At 39.2% G+C, this 20,561-nt stretch overlaps 1 protein-coding gene across 4 annotated transcripts in view; it reads right to left on the reverse strand.

Annotated features, from left to right (window-relative positions):
* The window catches only part of FMN1 (formin 1), a 386,235-nt gene that overhangs the window by 177,603 nt on the left and 188,071 nt on the right, over positions 1-20,561 (reverse strand). For all 4 annotated transcript variants that reach the window (XM_073012011.1, XM_038009790.2, XM_038009795.2 and 1 more), the window contains one exon: positions 20,103-20,253. In XM_073012011.1, coding sequence (XP_072868112.1) covers positions 20,103-20,253 — 151 coding nt within the window. The remainder of the gene's footprint in view (positions 1-20,102; positions 20,254-20,561) is intronic.

Below are 20,561 nucleotides of genomic sequence, written 5' to 3' on the forward strand. Positions count from 1 at the left end.
ACGAGGTATTTCAAAATCCAAAACTTTTTGAGCGCTGATACAGTGCTCAAAGGAAACGCTCAGTAGGGTATTTCAGGTCTTGGATTTTCAGATCTGGAATGCTCAACTGGAAAATTTGAAATCTGAAACGTTTCTGGTCTCAAGCATTTCAGATAAGGGATACTCGACCTGTATACCAAATATCCATATAGGGTACACGGTCAGTTATATAGAACAAGTGCGTGCATGATCTAGCCTTTCTTGGTAAGACTGAACAACAGAGTGGGGAATACACATAAATTAGGCAATCTGATTCTCTCAAGTACAATTCTAAAAAAATACAACTTCTATTTTTGTGCCATCAAACTAGTGTTATCTTTTGCTTACGCTTCACATCAATGCTTCACATCAATACTCACTGAATTGCACCACCTGGCCAAACTATGGACATTAAGAGACTGGTTCGTATAAAGTAGATATGCTACCAATGACAAGTTAGCTTGTCTTAGCAACAGTCATCTATTACACTTCTAAGTCATGGGCTTCCAAATAGATAAAGGTACCTTCATAATGACTGTTGTTTCTCTTTAAGACATTCTTGTGGAGTGGGTTGGAAGACAAGTAGAATCCTATGTTAGAGATGAAGAAATTGATTCACCTATTCAAAGGCTACAGGCTCTGATGATTGCACTGATCCTTTTGTCTGAATACCTCCAAATTGTAAATATAAATCAGAATAGGGTATAAACTTTAGCTGCATTAGAGAGCAGTATCTTTGTGGGATGAGAGAGAATATTAAGAAGGTCTTAGATTTAATTTTTATTCTCCTTTAACTACCATCCAAATCAAAAAATCCTCTAAGTAATAGACATCTAATTGGGAAAATAGAGCAAGAGTTTCCCAATGGAAAGAAATTCCAAGAAGTGATACAAAACGATGCAAGGCGATGAGGCATGGTAGCCTATGGATACAGGCCTCATGCACAGAAAAAAAATCATGGGGGAAGCAACTGGCAAAATCCTTTTATAGCTGTGGCTTTTCTGGTCCCCTCCCTACCATTTCTAATACACCAGTGACTACAGATGGGACAGGTAAGCAACGATTCTTCTCAGCCAGTGCCAAGAGGGAGTGCCTGGGGGAGGGGAAGAGCTGGACCACAGTCATCTTGCTTTCTCTCTTTAGGGAGAATGAGTGCTTCTTTGGAAATATGCAATTGTTACTTGGCAGGTGCCCAGGAGTACGAATGCTGATTCAGTTTCCTTGGTCCCCTTCTTCTTCCCTGCTCCACCCCTGGCACTCCCGCATCACACCCAGAAGAGCTGGTTGGCTGGCTGTGTAGTGCCATATTATGAAATGTCATCCGACATGGTGCAAAAAAACTCTTGCTGCTAATGGCCAGTGTGGCCTGGTGGCTTCTGGGGAGAAGCCTCTGTCTACTGGCCTGATAATGCCATTAAAATCAGCTTTTCCATAGCTGATAATCTGTCCCATTAAATGTTCCAAGGAAAACTAAGCTTCACTGTTTAGTCAAACTGTTAGGTCTGAATCTCTTCCATGGCCTTATTTTTGGGGACACATAAAATTGCTTGGATGAAGTTTACTTTAAGGATCTAGGCTCTTCACCAAGAAATGTGAAAAGGCAAATTGTCACCCTGTCCTGAGTCTGAGAACATATTTGGCACCCTGTCCCCATCCTGATGAGACAGAAAAACCCTTTTCTTGTTTTTCAGGCTGATGAATTCCACTCCGAAGGCTAATGCGGAGGCCACAGCAGGTGAAGGCTACGGCAGTGTGGGGGTGTGATGGGCGGGGGTGGGGAGGTAAGGCTGTGGGCAGGAGATTTCTGATGTTGTCTAATGTAGAAAACAAACCCCCACACAAAATCACATGCATGTTCCCATTGATCATGGAGTCTTGGGGGAAGAAAAGACCAAGAGACGTCAGCGCATTCACTGCCTTGCCTTCAGACAGAACCAGAGCTACCAAAGCTTGGCCCTGCAAACAGCTTTGATTTTAGACTTCTAGACTCCTGAATTATGAGACAATAAAGTTTTGTTGTTTCAAGTCAACAGTTGGTGATAGTTTGTTAAGTCAGCCCTAGGAAACTAATACAAGAGCTGATATTTTTATATTTCTGATCATCTTCCAGGTGATTATGTTGCTGCTGGTCCATGCACCACATTTTGAGGGGTGAAGTGACTCTAAATAAATGTACTATTTTGTTCCCGATCATTGGCACTTAGCACAGTGCTTATACATATACATATATGTGTGTGTGTGTGTATGTACGCATATTTCTATAATCCCTGATTTCCAGAGGTTTTTCCCACGTGCCCCTTTCAGAATATCAATCTCCACAAAGTCCTTTACTAAAGCTATTGTACTCATTCAATAAGTATTGGAGACAACTTTCTCATAGAAAGTCAATCCCAAGTGTACACACAGTCACAGTGCCCTCCTGAAACCTCTAAACAACAAAGTTTCCATGACCTTTGGACTTCCTGTCTTGTCTATATAATTCCTCATCTAATAATAAAAACTTCAACCCAGTCTCACACACGTATATCCTTGGTGGCTCGAATAGGGCTTTTTCTTTCCAACATTTAGAGTGTTAGGCCTTTGGAAAGAACACATGCTAATAATTACTCCAAGCTGGTTAGAGATAATGGGCAACAGAAAAGTTATTATCTCCAATGTCATCATATGTCTTTGATATGATAATCATTGCATTCAAGATATCAGAAATGATGGATGGCCTTCGATTCACAGGGTACCCATGATGCAAATTACCTGGTTCTTTCCCACTCCTGTGTAGAGGTGAAGAGCCAGCGACAGTGAGCAGCCCTAGCTGCAGCGCCTCAAGCCACTGGAAGGCAAAATCTGAGACAGAACTCCAAGGGAAACAATTCTTCCTTTAAAGATACTTAGGGCACCTCACATTTTCCTTTTGCACACCACCTCTCACATAGTCTTCATTTGCCACCATTGCCATAATGTACATTATTTACAACCCAAGTCATTCCACTCTGTTAATTTTCTGGCTAACAGCTGCTGATAACGTAAGTGCCACATTGCTTCTAACAGGTTCACTGAGTTCCTTCCACGAATATAAAATAAATATTCCATGGAATGTTGGTAAAAAGAGAAAGACGAAATAATGCTGTATTTTAGTACATGTTTTAGAATTGCTGCAAGATTTTGTTAGGACTTGCGGTGTTATGTCCCAGCACATGCCTCTCATAATTAGTTTTATCCTCCTTTTCACTCTCATAGCACAGCTATCATGGGAAACAAGTGTGTATCATACCCTATCATTCAGGCTATCGGGTCAATGGTGTAACATAGTGACTCAAAAAGCCTACCCACTGCCATCCATGAAAAGTGAGTGTCTACACCCATCTTGACTGGAATCACGAAAATCATGAACATATGTACCCAGAGGTTCTCTTAGGTGAACCAGAGCATCACACACGGCAGATGATTTGCCCAGAGACGCCTAGATGTCTGACTTCCAGTCCTGTGTCCTTTCCCTTGAAATAATCATTCCAGCAAAGATGTACAACCCTAATTAGTCATATTGCAACAAGGGAATAGCCTTTAAGATGTGAAAATCAAATTCACTTGGAGTTTAAGGTGGTAAAGGCCTTTCGACGTCCTCTTCTCCTAAAAAATTAGCCCCAAATTATGAGATTGATGATTTGAAAGACAAAAATCTATCTTTCATAAAACTAGGAGAGCCCTCTAAGTTTTAAAAGAGAAAATGTGAAGCTGGAGGACTGGCAAATTCCTACGTATAGCTGTGGGAGGCAGAATACCAGACATACATGAACAAGAGGCATCCTGTGTTGGGGGAGGCAGGGATGGTTAAGTAGCTAAATAGAAATGCATTGTTTCAAAGTCAGCATATGGAGCGACTAGGTGCATGATCTGTAATTCCACCTACCACGATCAGGTAGCATGGTTTCTTTTTATTACTGATTGGTAAGAATTGCACAAACATTTTGGATAACAATTCTTATTTAGCTATACATATTACAAATGTCTTTAAGCATGTGGCATATCTTTTCATACTCTTCAAGGTGTCTTGATGAGCAAGAGTTCTTTATGTCAATGATTTTATTTTAATGTAGTCATATTTCTTATTTGTTTTGTGCTTTCCATGTCTTTTCCATATGAGGCCAAAAAATAGGCTCCCATATTATTTTCAAAAATTATTAAAATTTTCCTTTCTCATTGTTACATCTGGGATTGTCTTTTATTTATGAGGTGAGGTAGGGATCCATTTTCCTTTTTTTGCCATATATATTTAATTTTTAAAATACTTTTATTCATAGTCAATTTTGCCCACTGATCTGGGATACCACATTTGTCATGTATTAGTTTCCACATATGCATAGATTTGCTTCTGAGCTCTCAATTCTTTTCACTCATTATTTATTTATTTTTTTTCCTGTGACAATTACTACCATACTATAGTACTCTACTAGTTCTTATTACTTTATTATCTCCTACTTAGTTTTCCTTTTTGGAGTTGTTTTTTGAACATTTGTTCTTGCATGCAACTTTTTAGAATAAGCTTGTTAAATTCCAAATAATTCTTAGATTTTGATTGAAATGACTTTGAAACTAGAAATTTGGGGAAAAATTAACACCTTTATAGTACTGGCTTTCCCATTCATGAAGAGAATTATGTCTCTCTTTTTATTTAGGTCTACTTTAATGCTTTCAATAAAGTTTAATAATTTTCGACACTGACTCTTGACTATATTTGCTTAGATTTATACTTATTTTATGTCCCTCTAATGGTATTTTAATTTTCCAACTTGTTAACAGTGTATAAAAATGCAACTGATTATTGTGTATTGATCTCACATCTACTAGGTTTACTCTATTCTCTTATTTTTTTAATCCGTCAATGCAGATTTTCTATGCTGAAAAATCACAGTTCATGGTTTCATTTCTTCCTTTCCAATATATTTTATTTGATTTCTTTGCCTTATTACACTTGCTTAGATTAAATAAAGGAGGTAGAAATTGGTATCATATTCCTATTTCATACTGATCTCAAAAAGAAAGTTTTCAAATTTTCCCCAAATATGCCTTTGACACATGCCTGCTTTGTGGACACTCTTTTTGAGGCTAAAGCTATTCCCTTACAATCCTAGTTACAAAATTTCATTATAAATCATAATCATAATCAAATATTTCCCCATCTTTTTAATTATATAAGTTCCCCCTTCATCTATATTTACATTATTTATAAAAAGCATTTACTAATTTTGAATCAAATTTGCTAGTCTGGAATAAATCAGTTAATCATTAAACATTTTTTATATATTTCTGGATTTCATTTGTTAATATTCTGGTTAAGATCTTCATATGTATATTTATGAGAGAAATTATCCTGTAGTTTCTTTTACTTCCTGCCCTTGTCTGGTTGTGCTATCAAGATTATATATACTAGTCTTGAGTTTAATACGATTTTCTACTCTAATATTTTGTGTAAGAAAGACATGCTTAGTGTAATAAAACAAGGTGGACCTCGCATTTCGTGTGACGATTTTAAACTACTAATTTAATTACCTTAATATTTATGGAACCATTCAGGTGTTCTACTTCTTGATTGCTTTGACCATTCACATTCTTCTAGAAAATTATTTCAGATAATTTTCATTTATTGGCAAAAATGTGTTCATGCTATTGTATTATACATTTCTATTGCATCTGTAGTTACATTCACTTTTACTTCCTTAATATTACTTATGTTTGCTTTGCTCAATCTTGCAAAAAGTTTTTGAATGTTATCCTTTTTTTTCAAAGAAGAAACTTTTGTCTTTAATTGATGTTCTCTACTCAACTTAAACTTCTAAAAATTCCATTCTCATCTTTTAAAATGTATTAGGTTAAACCACAGAAAATTGCAAATATTTGACCATATTTAACCTGTAAAATGGCTTTTTCCTGTTCTTCAACCTAATATTTCCTTCTAATTTCTTTGATTTATTTGCATTTTTCTAGTTATTGATTTAAAGCACTTAATTGATTTTTGATCTTTTACTTTTCTAATATAAATACTCATGACTATACATTTCAGCTACATCCTATGAGTCTTATCAGTATTTTTGTTTTTTGCTGTTAAGTGTTTTAAAAACTCCATTACAATTACTTTCTTAACTCAACTTATTTATGGGTGTGATCACACATTTTTAAAAATAAGGAAGTTTTTCCCATTTTAAAATTCATATGGCACCAAAAAAGAGCCCAAATAGCCAAAGCAAACCTAAGCAAAAAGAACAAAGCTGGAGGTATCACACTGCCTGACTTCAAACTAAACTATAGGGCTACAGTAACCAAAAGAGCATGGTACTAATACAAGAACAAACACACAGACCAAGTGAACAGAGTAAGATGGCACACCTACAACTATCTGAACTTTGACAAACTTGACAAAAACAAGCAATAGGGAAAAGATTCCCTATTCAATAAATGGTTCTAGGGTAACTGGCTAGCCATATGGAGAAGATTGAAAGTGGACCCTTTCCTTACACCATATACAAAAATGAATTCAAGATGGATTAAAGATTTAAATGTAAAACCCAAAACTAGAAAACCTCTGTAAGTCAACCTAGGCAATACCATTCAGGACACAGGCATGGGCGAAGATTTCATGATGAAGATGCCAAAAGCAATTACAACAAAAGCAAAAATTAACAAATGGGATGTAATTAAACTAAAGAGCTCCTGCACAGCAAAAGAAACTATCAACAGAGTAAACAGACAACCTACAGAATGGGAGAAAAACTTTGCAAACTATGCATTTGACAAAGGTTGAATATCTAGCATCTATAAGGAACTGCAACAGATGTACAAGAAAAAAACAAACCCATTAAAAAGTGGGCAAAGGACATGAACAGACACTTTTCAAAAGAAGACATGCATGAGGCCAACAAGCATGCGCATATATATATATATATATATATATATATCTCAACATCACTGGCCATTAAAGAAAAACGCAAATCAAAACCACAATGAGATCTCACACCAGTCAGAATGGCTATTACTAAAAAGTCAAAAAACATGCTAGCAAAGCTGTGGAGAAAATGGAACGCTTTTACACTGTTGGTGGGAGAGTAAATTAGTTCAACCATTGTGAAAGACAGTGTGGCGATTCCTCAAAGACCTACAGACAGAACTGCCATTAGACCCAGCAATCCTGGTACTGGGTATATACCCAAAGGAATATAAGTCATTCTGTTATAAAGACACATGCACATGTATGTTCATTAAAACACCATTCACAATAGCAAAGACATGGAATCAACCTATAGATACCCATCAATGATAGACTGGATTAAAAAAATGTGGTACATATACACTATGGAATACTATGCAGCCATAAAAGAGAATGAGATCATGTCCTTTGCAGGGACATAGACTGACCTGGGGGCCAAAATCCTTAGTAAACTAACACAGGAACAGAAAACCACATACTACATTCTTTCACTTATAGTGGGAGCTAAATGATGAGAACACATGGACACATAGAGGACAGCAACATACACTGGGTCCTATTAGAAGGTGGAGGGTAGGAGGAGGTCGAGTATCAGGAAAAATAACCAATGGGTACTAGGCTTAACACTTGGGTGACGAAATAATCTATACAACAGACCCCCATAACACAACTTTACCTATGTAAAAACCTGCACATGTACCCCTGGACTTAAGAGTTTAAAAAATGTAGTTTTCAACACTGACATGTTAGTTATTTTTGTTATTGACACATGATTCTTAACTTAATTTCATTCTGATCAGATGTGATCTGTATGAAAAATTCCTTGAAATTTTATTGAGATTTGCAGCAAACTTTTGCTTTTTTTAAAAGTCTTAATATTGCTTGACTTTTTAAATTCTATTCACACGTTATGTTGATAAAATTTAATCGGGTACTGTATGAAAGTGAATGCAGTCTATTTGTTAATAAAGAAACCAACCTAAAATAACATCATATGTTAAGAGTCTCACCATTACCAAAATCAGTCATTCTATATATGTTTATTTATTTATAGACTATCATGCTCTACAAAGATTTTGAAAGGTGATATTATGTTACCTGCTAATAGCTGGTATTCTTAAAATTGTACCACAAACACAGATTACCATGAAAGCCAAATACAGATAGAACTAGAAAACGGAGACACATTTTACAAACTTTTTGTTGTACTGGGTGTTTTTTTCTTGGTACACACTGAAGGAATTCATCTCTGAGAATCTGGTTAAAATTCATTTGCTTTAACTGCATAGCTGTGCCCCTGTGGGACACACACGTACACATACACACACAAATACACACACACAAATAGAGGAAATGGATTATAACTAGCAGCCTCTGGAGTCCAGGAACCATAAGTGAATGAGAGATGAGGCTTCTGATTAACATCCAACCTCTTGCTTTCCTTTGGGATGACACTGGAGGATGTTTCATGATTCTTATTCCTACTCCTGATGGTGGCAGTGATGGTGGTGATAGCATGGTAGAAGCACCATTGACGTGCCAAGCCCCAGGCCAAACATTTCACAAAGTATATTTTAATTTTCACAACCCCCTTTGAAGTAGACACTAATATTATTCTTTCTTTACAGATGAGAGAACTGTACAAAGGGGCCTTAGAAAGATGAAGGGACCTGCCCCGTGAATGATGACTCAGCCAGGCCTGTGGGTTTCCAGAAGCCCCTGCTGCCCTACCACACTATCACCTTCCATACTTAGTCTCGTGGTGACTCCCACCACATTGGGCACGCTAGAGAAAGCAGCTGGTCAGAAACAGGAGCTCAGCCCTCTGCTACAGCCTTGTTCTTGGCTTCCTATTGCTCTGAGGCAAACGCCCAGATCTCAGCTAGATCTTGAATTCACAGGTATGAACTCTCTGTGCAGGTCTATGAGTTCTGCCTCCTTTTCCATGCACTTCGGCCTCAGAGGCTCATCCTTTCCTGCAGTGGCAACTGAATGGCTGGGTTTTAAAGGGCTAAGTTTCTCAGATACCTCCACACCCCAAGATTATATGTACACACAACAAAAACATCATCATGGCCCAGTCTCTCCAATGTCTTCCTAAAGAATTCTAAACATAGTATGCGTTAGGCATTGTACTGCTACATTCGGAACCACATGCTTCTCCAAGCAACCATCCCACTGTCTCATCTTTTCCATTAGGAAGATGATTATATACAGAGGGATCTATTTCTAATGAGCCCCAGCTCAAGCAGTATAGCTTTCAGTTGACCTCATTTTATATAAATCTTTCTTTGTTAATTAATGTGTCTTATCCCTGTGTTGCAAGAACATTTATGTTCCTGAATTGGACAGGAAGGAAGCAAACCACACCCAAGGTGAAGGCTCCAAAATCTTTAGTCAGTATGAATGTAATAACCGTTTGAAAACAAAGTTTAAAAGCTGGTTTTTGTGCATATTTTAAACTAAGGAAGTTGTACAAGAGAGTCCACAAGAGAGTAAAAAGTGATGTGATAATTAGGTCATGAATTAACCCCCTGGTCCTTGCAGCTCTGTACTGTTTTTAAAGACCTCCTTCTCACCTCCTAGGATATTTTGAACATGCAAAATGCCTAATGTGACTAATAAGGCGCCTAGCATGAAAGTTAATTAATGAAAATGAAAACACTAAAACTCAGGTTATTTAGTAACAAGGGCCTGGAGCCAGATCCCAATTAAACCACTCTTGTGGTGAAGGCAGGGATCAAAATGCCCAATAGGTTCCATCTGGCTGCTTCTGTGGGTCAATGTAGAGCCTCACGTCCATGTCAAATTAGCTTTTCCACCTTCTTCTTTCCCGTGCAGTGAGGAACTAAAGGCAGTCCTCCCCACACTGTACTGGGAAACTCCCAGGCTCTCCCACTCACATGTAAGGGGCTTGGCAGCTAAGAAATCCAGCTGGAAGCGAGCATGATTTGATTCACCCGCTCTTCACAGTCCAATCCCTTTTGTCATTCACTCCACTGGAGGGGGCCCCTAAACCTTCAATCCCATTTGTACCCCACATAGGAGATCTGATAATGGTCCTGGCAGAGCTGTGGCTTTTCATAACTTCTGGCAGGGGCCTCGCTGACCCATAACAAGACGACACACATGATTTCTTCTCATACTGTCTTTGTAAATTGACCATGGCTAACCTTGCTGCCCTAATCAGATCAATCAGAATAACATTTTCTTAGCTGCTGCACGCTGGAAGCCTCCTGGGCTGAGGGGTAACTCCGAGTCAGGCTGGGATACAGAAGGCAGATTTTTGAATTTCCAGTGGTCTCAGGTTTCCTTTGCTTTTATCACAGTTGGTGAGCTTTGTAAGGTCCGTGTTTACAGCCATGCAAATTAGCCTCAGCTGGAGGGAAACCAGGTCAGGTCTAAACGAAATGAAGCTCTGGGTCAAAGGTATTTTATCAAAAATTGGAAGTGTGGCCATAGCTGGGGTCAAGCCAGACTATCACAGGAAGTAAGTGGACAGTTTTGTCTGGTGTAACCTGAGCTCCAGGCCTCTGGACTGTGGAAACTCTGCTAGGAGATGGAGGGAAAATGGTGGAGGGCCACCCCAGCACAGTGGGCGCTGGCCAGCTCCACCACCGTGGCTGCTGCCGCCAAATGCATTTTTGTTATGTAAGGACAACTGCAAAGAGAGAATATTATATACTGGAAGGGTGGAACATTGTGGTTGTGAGTCTGGCTTGCAGTAGATCCCATGTCACTCATTGACAAGGCAAAATCTAAATTCACTGTTTCAATCTTATACACACTCAGTTTAAAAACGTATGTGGAAACATATCCACATTCAGTTAAGTTCTGAGATCTTGCATCTGGAAAGCATATTTGAAAATTTTCACTCCAGATGCCATATTAAGTATAGAAGTTAAGGTCAGAGGGGTTACATGAGTGGACATACAACAACTACAACAACTAATAGTTACCTTCAAGACGAGATCTCTGGCTCCTAATTTCCACTACAGTTTTCTCTATCATATTTCCAGTACTTCAACACCCCCAGTACATAAAAAAACTTGGTTTGTTTAAAAATAACTCTCCAATATATTTACCTTACATTTGGGGGATTATTAAAATCAGAACAATTATTTCCTGAACCCCCATGTACCTATGACTCATACAATATGCTACTGATGGTTGGAGACAGCTCTATCTATCTGGTTAGACCTGGGTCTGAGCACTAAGATATTGGTCCATGTGTGATACCCTCTTCTATCTGCCTTCTAAAAATCAAATGAAAGTCGGTAGATCTTGAGTGTCTTCATCTGCAAAGTAGAAGTAATGACCAGATCCTTGGAATTCATAAAATTAAAATTTATCTTTTGACAGATGAGAAACCTGAGATCGGAGAATTTAAAGGACTTGTTCAGGATTCGATATTTGGTTAGGGTAAGAGTCTGAATTAGAAATTATGTTTACTGACACCAAAGGTGGCACTTTTTTCACTATACAATGACCAAGAAATAAAATTCAGGCTTGGCCAAGTGAATTTAAAACCAGGACTGGCAGTTAAATGTAGATGAATGACCATTTGTCAAGTAATTAAGAACACAAGGCTGGGCATCGTGGCTCACGCCTGTAATCCCAGCACTTTGGGAGGCTGAGGGGGGTGGATCACCTGAGGTCAGGAGTTGGAGACCAGCCTGGCCAAAACAGTGAAACCTCATCTCTACTAAAAATACAAAAATCATCCAGGCATGGTAGCATGTGCCTGTAGTCCCAGCTACTCTGGAGGCTGAGGCATGAGAATTGCTTGATGAACCTGAGAGGTGGAGGTTGCAGTGACTGGGTGACGGAGTGAGACTGTGTCTCAAAACAAAAAAAACATGCTCTGGGGTTGCTGCTGGAAACATTCCTTTGCTCTGCAGAACTATGTGGTGTTGGGCAAGTTGCCCAACCCCTCTAAACTCCAGTTTTCTCATGTATAAAATAGGAACAATAATAGGAACCGTCTCACTGGGTTTTCGAAGATCAAATTAGTTAATATATGACAGGCACTGAACCAAAACTCTTCATTTAGCAAGTCACTACTAGTGATATCTTTATTTTTTAATCTCCACTTGAATGGTATCAAATAAATCCAAGGTCACTGAGACTTCTCTCTGTTCATATTAAGCACGTGCCTGTGAGGGCATGTGCACGTGCAGGGCTTGTTTTGACTATCAGGTACATGGGAGATGTGTGTATTTTGCAAAGCACTTACAAGTTCAGCTTCAAAAGCATCCATGTGACCTGGACTTGCAACCTAAGTATACGTATATGATCTTTCCCTATTCTTGTTACATGTTCACACACTTGTAAGCTTAGAACTGAAGGCCAGAGGACTCACTATCCCATCAAGGTCCCAAGCACAGGCACTCAGCCTCATCCTATTGTCTACCTCCAACCCTATAACACAATCTCAGAAAACGGCCTGGATTGAGGACAAATGAATGAGATTCAGGAAAATAATAAGTGAGACTTCAAAACTTTCCTCAACAAGGAGAAGATAAATATTTTTTAAAAGCACAAATATTTAGAATGGTTCTTTCACAGCATACCCTGTACTTTTTTGTGTTTTCCAAATACATAACCCCAAATCTACATTCAAACAAATTTTTGCTTTTCACTCTCTTCAGATATGGAAGATTTTAAAGAGATATGTGTGTGTGTGTGTGTGCGCGCGCACGCATGTGTCTGTGTGGTGAGAAGGGAATTCCAGAATCAGTCCCAAAGGGGCTAACTCTAATATTTCATATATTTTTATACTGCAATCATTCATTCTAAGCACTGGAACCATGGCTACTAATGATTTTTATTCTACTAATACCTACAAGTCTTTCTAATACACAGTTGGCTCCCAATACTCTGTGTGGGCAATTTGCTGTGGAATTTGGCCTCATGGTCCACAATACAGAGATATAAGAAGGAAAGAGAGAGCTGAGGGGCAGCTGCTGTCTTCCGGGAGCCCGCTGTCGGGGTTCTAGGATCCATGCCACTTCATCTTTGTATCTCAGCATTCTAAGGTGCCCTCTTGTGGTGTGGGGTAGGTAAAGAACATCCTAAATGCAGCTGGCTGGAGACACAAATCCAGGTTAAGTTACTGTTTAACAGCCAACAAGAGAAACATAGTTGAACTCCAAGAATAATACTCAGATTCAACATTCTGAAAGAATCATTGATATTCATATTTGACAAGTCCTAACCACACTTTTTTTTTTATAAAAAAAAAGCAAATAAAATAAATGTACAACTTAACTTTTGGGGCTGTCTCATTTCCAAATAAAATTTACAAGGTGGAATTTTTGTAAACTGGTGCCTGTCATGGAGCTCCTGTTTCCTTTCAGTAAATGTGGCCAGTCAGGAGTCCTTAAAGTGAAGAACAGGAAAGCCCTGATCACTCCAGATATCACTAATTTAGGCCCCCAGGTCATGTATTAGTACAATCAACACATGGGCAAGTTATTTCGCTCACTTCTAGAGATGACAATCCCTAACCCCACTGCTCATTTATCAACACGTGAAAAATGTAAAGGGGTAGACCAACTTATTGCCACCCCTATATAAAAAAATAATGCATATACCTTACACCAAGGGAGCCCAGAGAAATTATCTTTGTACACCAAAGCTGAAATAATATAAACTTGGAAAGCAACAGGTTATGAAAACCCTATAAATTCATGTTCAGGCTTTCAAACAATGTTCTTCTTCCATCCTTCTCCCCTCCTCAGTAAACTGAGACACGAAGTCTGGGATTTGAGAATTACAGCTATGATCCTTGCCAAAGTGACCAAATTACAATCAATGCTGAAGGCTTTTGGCACCACGAAGTTTCAACAGACTAGTGTCTCCTGAACCATCACAACCCCCTTCCCCTCCAAGCCCTTGAGGAATAGCCATTATCTCATTAATTCTTAAGAAATATCTATTAAAAAGACAGAGAGACAGAGAGGGAGAGGGAGACAGAGGAATGCTTTTACATATCTTACAGAAGAGGAAACAAACAGAGATGATTTATAATTTAGTCAGATCACGGCATCTCAAAAAAGGAGGAATATTGGCAGGCCATGCTCATTTTCAGAAAGTTGTTGGGCAAGTTTAAAACACAATTGGAAAGTTTATTAGAGCAGCTAGTTGTTTGTTTGTTTGTTTTTTTTTTTTTAACAGGAACCAGGAGAAAGAATCTCAGACAATGAAGGCAGATGATTTCTGGCTCCTTGACAAGGCACTGACCTACCTTGCTCAGGAACAAATGTCACTTAGAGACAGTGTAAATATGACATATTGACAGGGGAAACTCTTAATCTTTCAGTGAAAAGAGACTATACAGCCAGGCACGGTGGCTCAAGCCTGTAATCCCAGCACTTTGGGAGGCCAAGGCAGGTGGATCACGAGGTCAGGAGATCGAGGCCATTCTAGCTAACACGGTGAAATCCCGTCTCTACTAAAAAATACAAAAAAACTAGCCGGGCGAGGTGGCGGGTGCCTGTAGTCCCAGCTACTCGGGAGGCTGAGGCAGGAGAATGGCGTGAACCCAGGAGGCGGAGCTTGCAGTGAGCTGAGATCCGGCCACTGCACTCCAGCCTGGGCGACAGAGCGAGACTCCGTCTCAAAAAAAAAAAAAAAAAAAAAAAGAGGGACTATACAAACATGACATGAGCTACTAGATGTCCAAATGTATCACTAAAGGAAGTTGTGGTATACTTCCATGAATATCGAAAAACAAGAATGACCTAGAGACTCCCATTTGCAAATGGTGTCAGGAATTGACACATTAATGGTTTAAGACCTTAAAAACCCTGGGAATCAAAGATGTTTACGAATTTCTTTCCAAAGCTTTCACATTCGTTCATAAACTAAGAGACTAATGTAAAGAATACTTAATGTATGATAATTTCATATTATCCTTGTAATAACCATATTAAGGGGGTGTTATTCCCAATTTTGTAGAGAAGAAATCAGTGTGAGAAGGTTAAAGGACTTCTTCTGAATGTTACGAGAGAAAAAAATAAGAGATAGTAGCAAGTGGTGGTGGTTCCATTGAGAGCTGGTATCTTGAGCTCTGGTTCTCAGTTTGGTTACTGCTATGTTTGCAGTGGCAGAGTGGTCTAGTATCACAAATGAGAATGGCATCTACCTAAGTATGCAATACAAATTTGTAATAATTAGTAATAAATTTATTATAGCTAATATTTTAAATGGAATTGATAAGGTCAAAGAAGAACACCAGCTCCAAATCTATATACGCCTTTTGCTGGAGTTACATAGAAGGTACATCTTTTTACTCAAAGATGTGGCTTCCTATTGGAAGACTCTGAAGAAAACTGTGATTACACAATGTGGGAAATATTTTGGATTTGCAGAAGTGTGGCTATATTTTGTTCATGATTTTAATAATGGCTACTCTCATTCATAAACTTCAAATAAATCACCCCAATAAAAGTTGATACTATCACCAAGGTGGCAAGTTACCATTTAAATAAAGAGGAAATGCAGACACATGCTGGTGAACAAGTGTTCGTCACCATCAATGTCTTCCCAGTTAAAAGTGTACAAACCCCTACAAGTCACTTTATCTTTCTGGGTCTTAGTTTCTCATGTGCCAAAACCAGAACAAAGTTAGATGATGGGTAAGATTTCTTCTAATTCTTAGACTACATGATATTACAGAACAGACTCCCTGCCTAGTTTGAGATGATACATACATATATATACACATATACATACACACACACAAGCTTACTTTAAACAAGTGCCAGTGACATGAAATTTAAATACTATTTTAGTAGTTGAAGCTACGAATTAATATCTGAGTTCCACAGACTCTTGATCATTCTGTCCATTACTTCTGAAACATAAATGTGAAATGTGCTGAGGGATGAAGACCAGCTCCATTTAAGGGATATTCATGGCCGGGTGAGGTGGCTCACGCCTGTAATCCCAACACTTTGGGAGGCTGAGACAGGTGGATCACCTGATGTCAGGAGTTCAAGACTGGCCTGGACAACATGGTGAAACCCTGTCTCTACTAAAAATACGAATATTAGCTGGGCTTGGTTGTGGGTGCCTGTAATCCCAGCTACTTGGGAGGCTGAGGCAAGAGAATCGCTTGAACCCTGGTGGCGGGGGTTGCAGTGAGCTGAGATCACACCATTGCACTCCAACCTGGGCGACAGGAGTGAAACTCCGTCTCCAAAAAAAAAAAAAAAAAAAAAGATATTCCTATTCACGTTTCAATGCTGGCTGAGGCCCTATAGCTAAGACTCAGAATCCTGGATTTTGAAATCCAGTAATGTACCCAGCACTTCCTCTTGTTCAGTCATTATAAAAAGACCTATTTGGCAAGTATCCTGCTGGTCTTCTCATATGGGAACCATTCCATGATCCAGCTGAAGGAGGTGGCCTTCAATGCTGAAACTCCTCAGCTGCTTACCACCTCGAAAACCACTTTCATTTTCAAGAGGAAAGAAAACAAATCTCTGACTCTCAAAAGAGACCAAGGGATCCATCTTGATGTTGGAAATCTGGCCACAGGCATGGAGGAAAGATCATAGGAGGCAGGTTTGGAGTTTTCTGGCATCAATTCGGCTTGCTATTTAAAACTTAAAACCTCAGCTCTAAGGCAGGACACAAAGCTCACTGAAAACTCTAAGCTGCATATTACCACAAAGCCCAGTAGACCCAATTTTTTGCCTCCACTTACAGAGAAAAGCAAGCACTACAGAAGTGTATGGATTCCATGGGGCAATGGCAACCACCCTGTTCAGAAAATTTAAAGAGTTTAAATGAAGTGTTATTTTCCCCCTCAGACAGAGAAACAAAATATACGTATCAAGTACTAATTACTAACTGCCTTAGTTAAAATCTTTTGTTGAACAGGCAAAATATTAGAAGAAATAAGAATACATGACCAAATGCTTTGATGTTTTAAAAACAAATATTCATTCACCAAAACAGAAGTGAACAGTTCTATGAGAAAACATGTTTTCAAGCATCTGGAGAGAAATAAAAAGAGTAATAGCCATCTAAGAAGCAATAAAGAACAAAAGTAAGTTTAATACGATCCTGCATAAGAAAGCATTCAGTGGAGTTTCTGGTTAGTCAGGGAAGCCTTCTTGAAAGAGGCAAACTGAAGCTGGCTTTGGAATACAGAGATTTTCCTTTTGCCATTCAGGTGGAAACAAGTCTTCCGTTTCTACAGAGGGCACTGAAAAAGCCAGCGTGGCTACGAAGCAGGCTCACCTCCATCTCGTGTGAATCTAATTGCATGGGAATACATTCTATGTAAATCAGCTGACGTTTTTTTGCCCGGATTGGTCTGGAACTTACTATTTGTATTAATCCATTCTCACACTGCTATAAAGATACTACCGACATGGCAGCAGGAGACAGAGGGTGGGGCGGGAGCGGCACCAGACACTTATGGAACAACCAAACCTCGTGAGAACTCATTCACTATCAGGAGAACAGAAAGGGAAATCCACCCCCACGATTTAATCACCTCCCACCAGGTCCCCCCTGGACATGTAGGTACAATTTGACATGAGATTTGGGTGGGGTCACGGAGCCAATTTATTAGAAAAATTCAAATTGTTCCATGCAATATAGTCTCTTAAAATTTTCCTTTAATACCTCTTTGGATATTTTTATCAAGACAACACAATTACAGTGACCTTGAGAGATGAAACATTTTGATCATGATTTTTATCCATAATTGAAGTCAGTGGGAAAATCTGATTTGATTAACAGAAAGCTGAATTCAGACATTTTCCATTTTTCCCCTGTAATTTGCAGCTAATTTCAAAATCATTATATTACTTGAGAAATGAACTGATGATGAACCCTGCGATGTAATTTAACAAGGAAAGGTAGCCGGGCGCGGTGGCTCACGCCTGTAATCCCAGCACTCCGGGAGGCTGAGGTGGGCGGATCACCTGATGTCAGGAGTTCAAGACCAACCTGGCCAACTTGGTGAAACCCTGTCTCTACTGAAAATACAAAATTAGCCGGGCATAGTGGTGCATGCCTGTAATCCTAGCTACTTGAGAGGCTGAGGCAGGAGAACTGCTTGAAGCCCAGAGGCAGAGGTTGCAGTGAGCCGAGATCACACCATTGCACTCCCGCCTAGGTGACAAGAGTAAGACTCCATCTCAAAAAAAAAAAAAGAAAAAAGGCAGGTTGATGGTATCATTCAACATTACACACTTTTCAAAACACTGCCTCAAACCTGCTTAGATGTGAATTTCACAGCATCCTGGTGGGTCAGGGAGATTCAGATATTGTTAATCCTTTTTTTTTTCCGAGACAGAGTTTTGCTATTGTTGCCCAGGCTGGGGTGTAATGCAGCGATCTCAGCTCACTGCAACCTCCGCCTCCTGGGTTGAAGCGATTCTCCTGCCTCAGCCTCCTGAGTAGCTGGGATTACAGGCACCCACCACCACACCCGGCTAATATTTGTGTTTTTAGTAAAGACGGGGTTTCCCCAAGTTGGCTAGGCTGGTGTCGAACTCCTGACCTCAGCTGATCCACCCACCTCAGCCTCCCAAAGTGCTAGGATTACAGGCATGAGCCACCATACCCGGCCTGTTAATCCTTTTTTATAGAGAAGGGAAAATACGACAAGGAAGACAACCAGCCCAAGCTAACATAGCAAGTCAACAGCAGAACTTTTTCCTCGACACCATTTCTGCTACTATTAAAAGTAAGAAAAACTAACCAACCAAACAAAAACCCACTAAAACAGGGAAATGGTAGCCGTGGTAGTAACAGTAGCAAAAATAAGAGCAGTTATCCTATGTTGAGCACTGACAGTGAGCCAGGCACTATGCTGAGCCTCATACATGGATTACCTCATTGAATAATTACTTAGAGGAACATTATGAGCAGACATCATCTCATGCTATGATGCAGGGATCCAGACACAGAGAGTGAAAGGACCTAGTACCGTTGCCTCAGATCTCATAGTCAGTGTGTGGCAGAGGTGTGATTCATCCTCATGGTTGTCTCTGACTGCTTGACAGTCTTGAACTCATTCTCTTACAGAAGGCTGGTGCCTCTCAGTTTTCAAGTCCTTGAGTCACTACTCAGAAGTCACCATCACCATGAGGCCTACCCTGAACACCCCATTTAAAACTGCAGACTCCAACCCCACCCTACTAAAATCGATTCTCCTTCCCCTGCACAACTATGGGATTGACAGGGTTTATGTTTAGTGTTTGTTAATATAAGCTCCACAGAGCAAGGATTTCTTCTTCTTCTTTCTTTTCTTTTCTTTTCCTTTCTCTTCCTTCCTTCCTCCCTCCCTCCCTCCCTCCCTCCCCTCCTCGTCCTCCTCCTCCTCCTCCTCCTCCCTCCTCCTTCTCCTTCTTCTTCTTCTTCTTCTTCTTCTTATTGCCCTCAACACATCCCAGTGCTTAAGACAGTGCTGTCCAACAGAGCTTTTTATACAATGGAAATGTTTTACATCTGTGCTATCCAATACAGCAGCCACTAGGCATTAAGAACAAAATTGGACAGTGGCTAGTGCAATTAAAGAACTAAATTATTTTATTTACTTTCATTATTTAATAGCCACATGTTACCATACAGGACAGTGCAGGCCTAGAACAAATGCCTAGCACAGTAAACCCCTAGGAAATATTTGCAAAATGAATGAAATTATAAATAAAACCTATTTCCCATACAACCTGTAGACTACTTTCACTAACTACAAATTAAATTTTATTTTTATTTCATAATAAAAATTATGGCTTTTTATTATGGCTGAAATGTCCATAATGGCTGAAAAAGTCCAGATTAAAGTTTGAAAATTCAGAAGATATGGCCAAAATAGCAAGCACTGATTTCATGAACTATTGGCTTCCTTTGCCATCTGCCATGCAAAACCTTCTGAAACATTTCCTGAAAACAGGGAAAGCACCAACAGCATGTAATGAACTCCCATGAATCTCACACACACACACACAGAAAATATGTACTAAATTCCCATGATACACACACACATATGTACAGGTGTGTGTGTGTATATATGATACAGATATATACACCACTTCCCTATATAATACATAATTACAGCTTTGGCATAATCACTCAGTACCTTTTTGACCTTGTTTTTTTTCTCAAAAGTCTCTGACAGAGGTTTTTTCTTTTGTTGAGTTGTATCTTTGGAGAATAAATACTCAAATTCACCAGGGTCCCGAATGTCAGGTTCTTCTAAGGAGTCCCATAAGGTTGGTGTAGCATTTTGGCTTAAAAGAGAAAATGACAAGTTAACCATAAGAACCAAAACAGGACAGAATATAATACAATGAGATCTTTCTCTAATCCATTTTTAAATTTCATTTTTCTAAAAAAACACACAAAACTCTAATAATGCTTAAAGTTTTTTATGTTATGCATTTGTTAAAGTCAAAATATACTATAGAACATTAAAACATACACAGACATATTTCCAAAAAAATAAATGTCATTAGGTACAATCAAAGATAGAGCTCTAGAGAAACTCCTTAGGACTAGAAATCCTGGGATTCGGATTCCTGGGGGCACCCAAGCTGCT

The sequence above is a fragment of the Chlorocebus sabaeus genome, chromosome 26, assembly GCF_047675955.1.
Source record: "Chlorocebus sabaeus isolate Y175 chromosome 26, mChlSab1.0.hap1, whole genome shotgun sequence".
NCBI classification, from domain to species: Eukaryota; Metazoa; Chordata; class Mammalia; order Primates; family Cercopithecidae; genus Chlorocebus; species Chlorocebus sabaeus.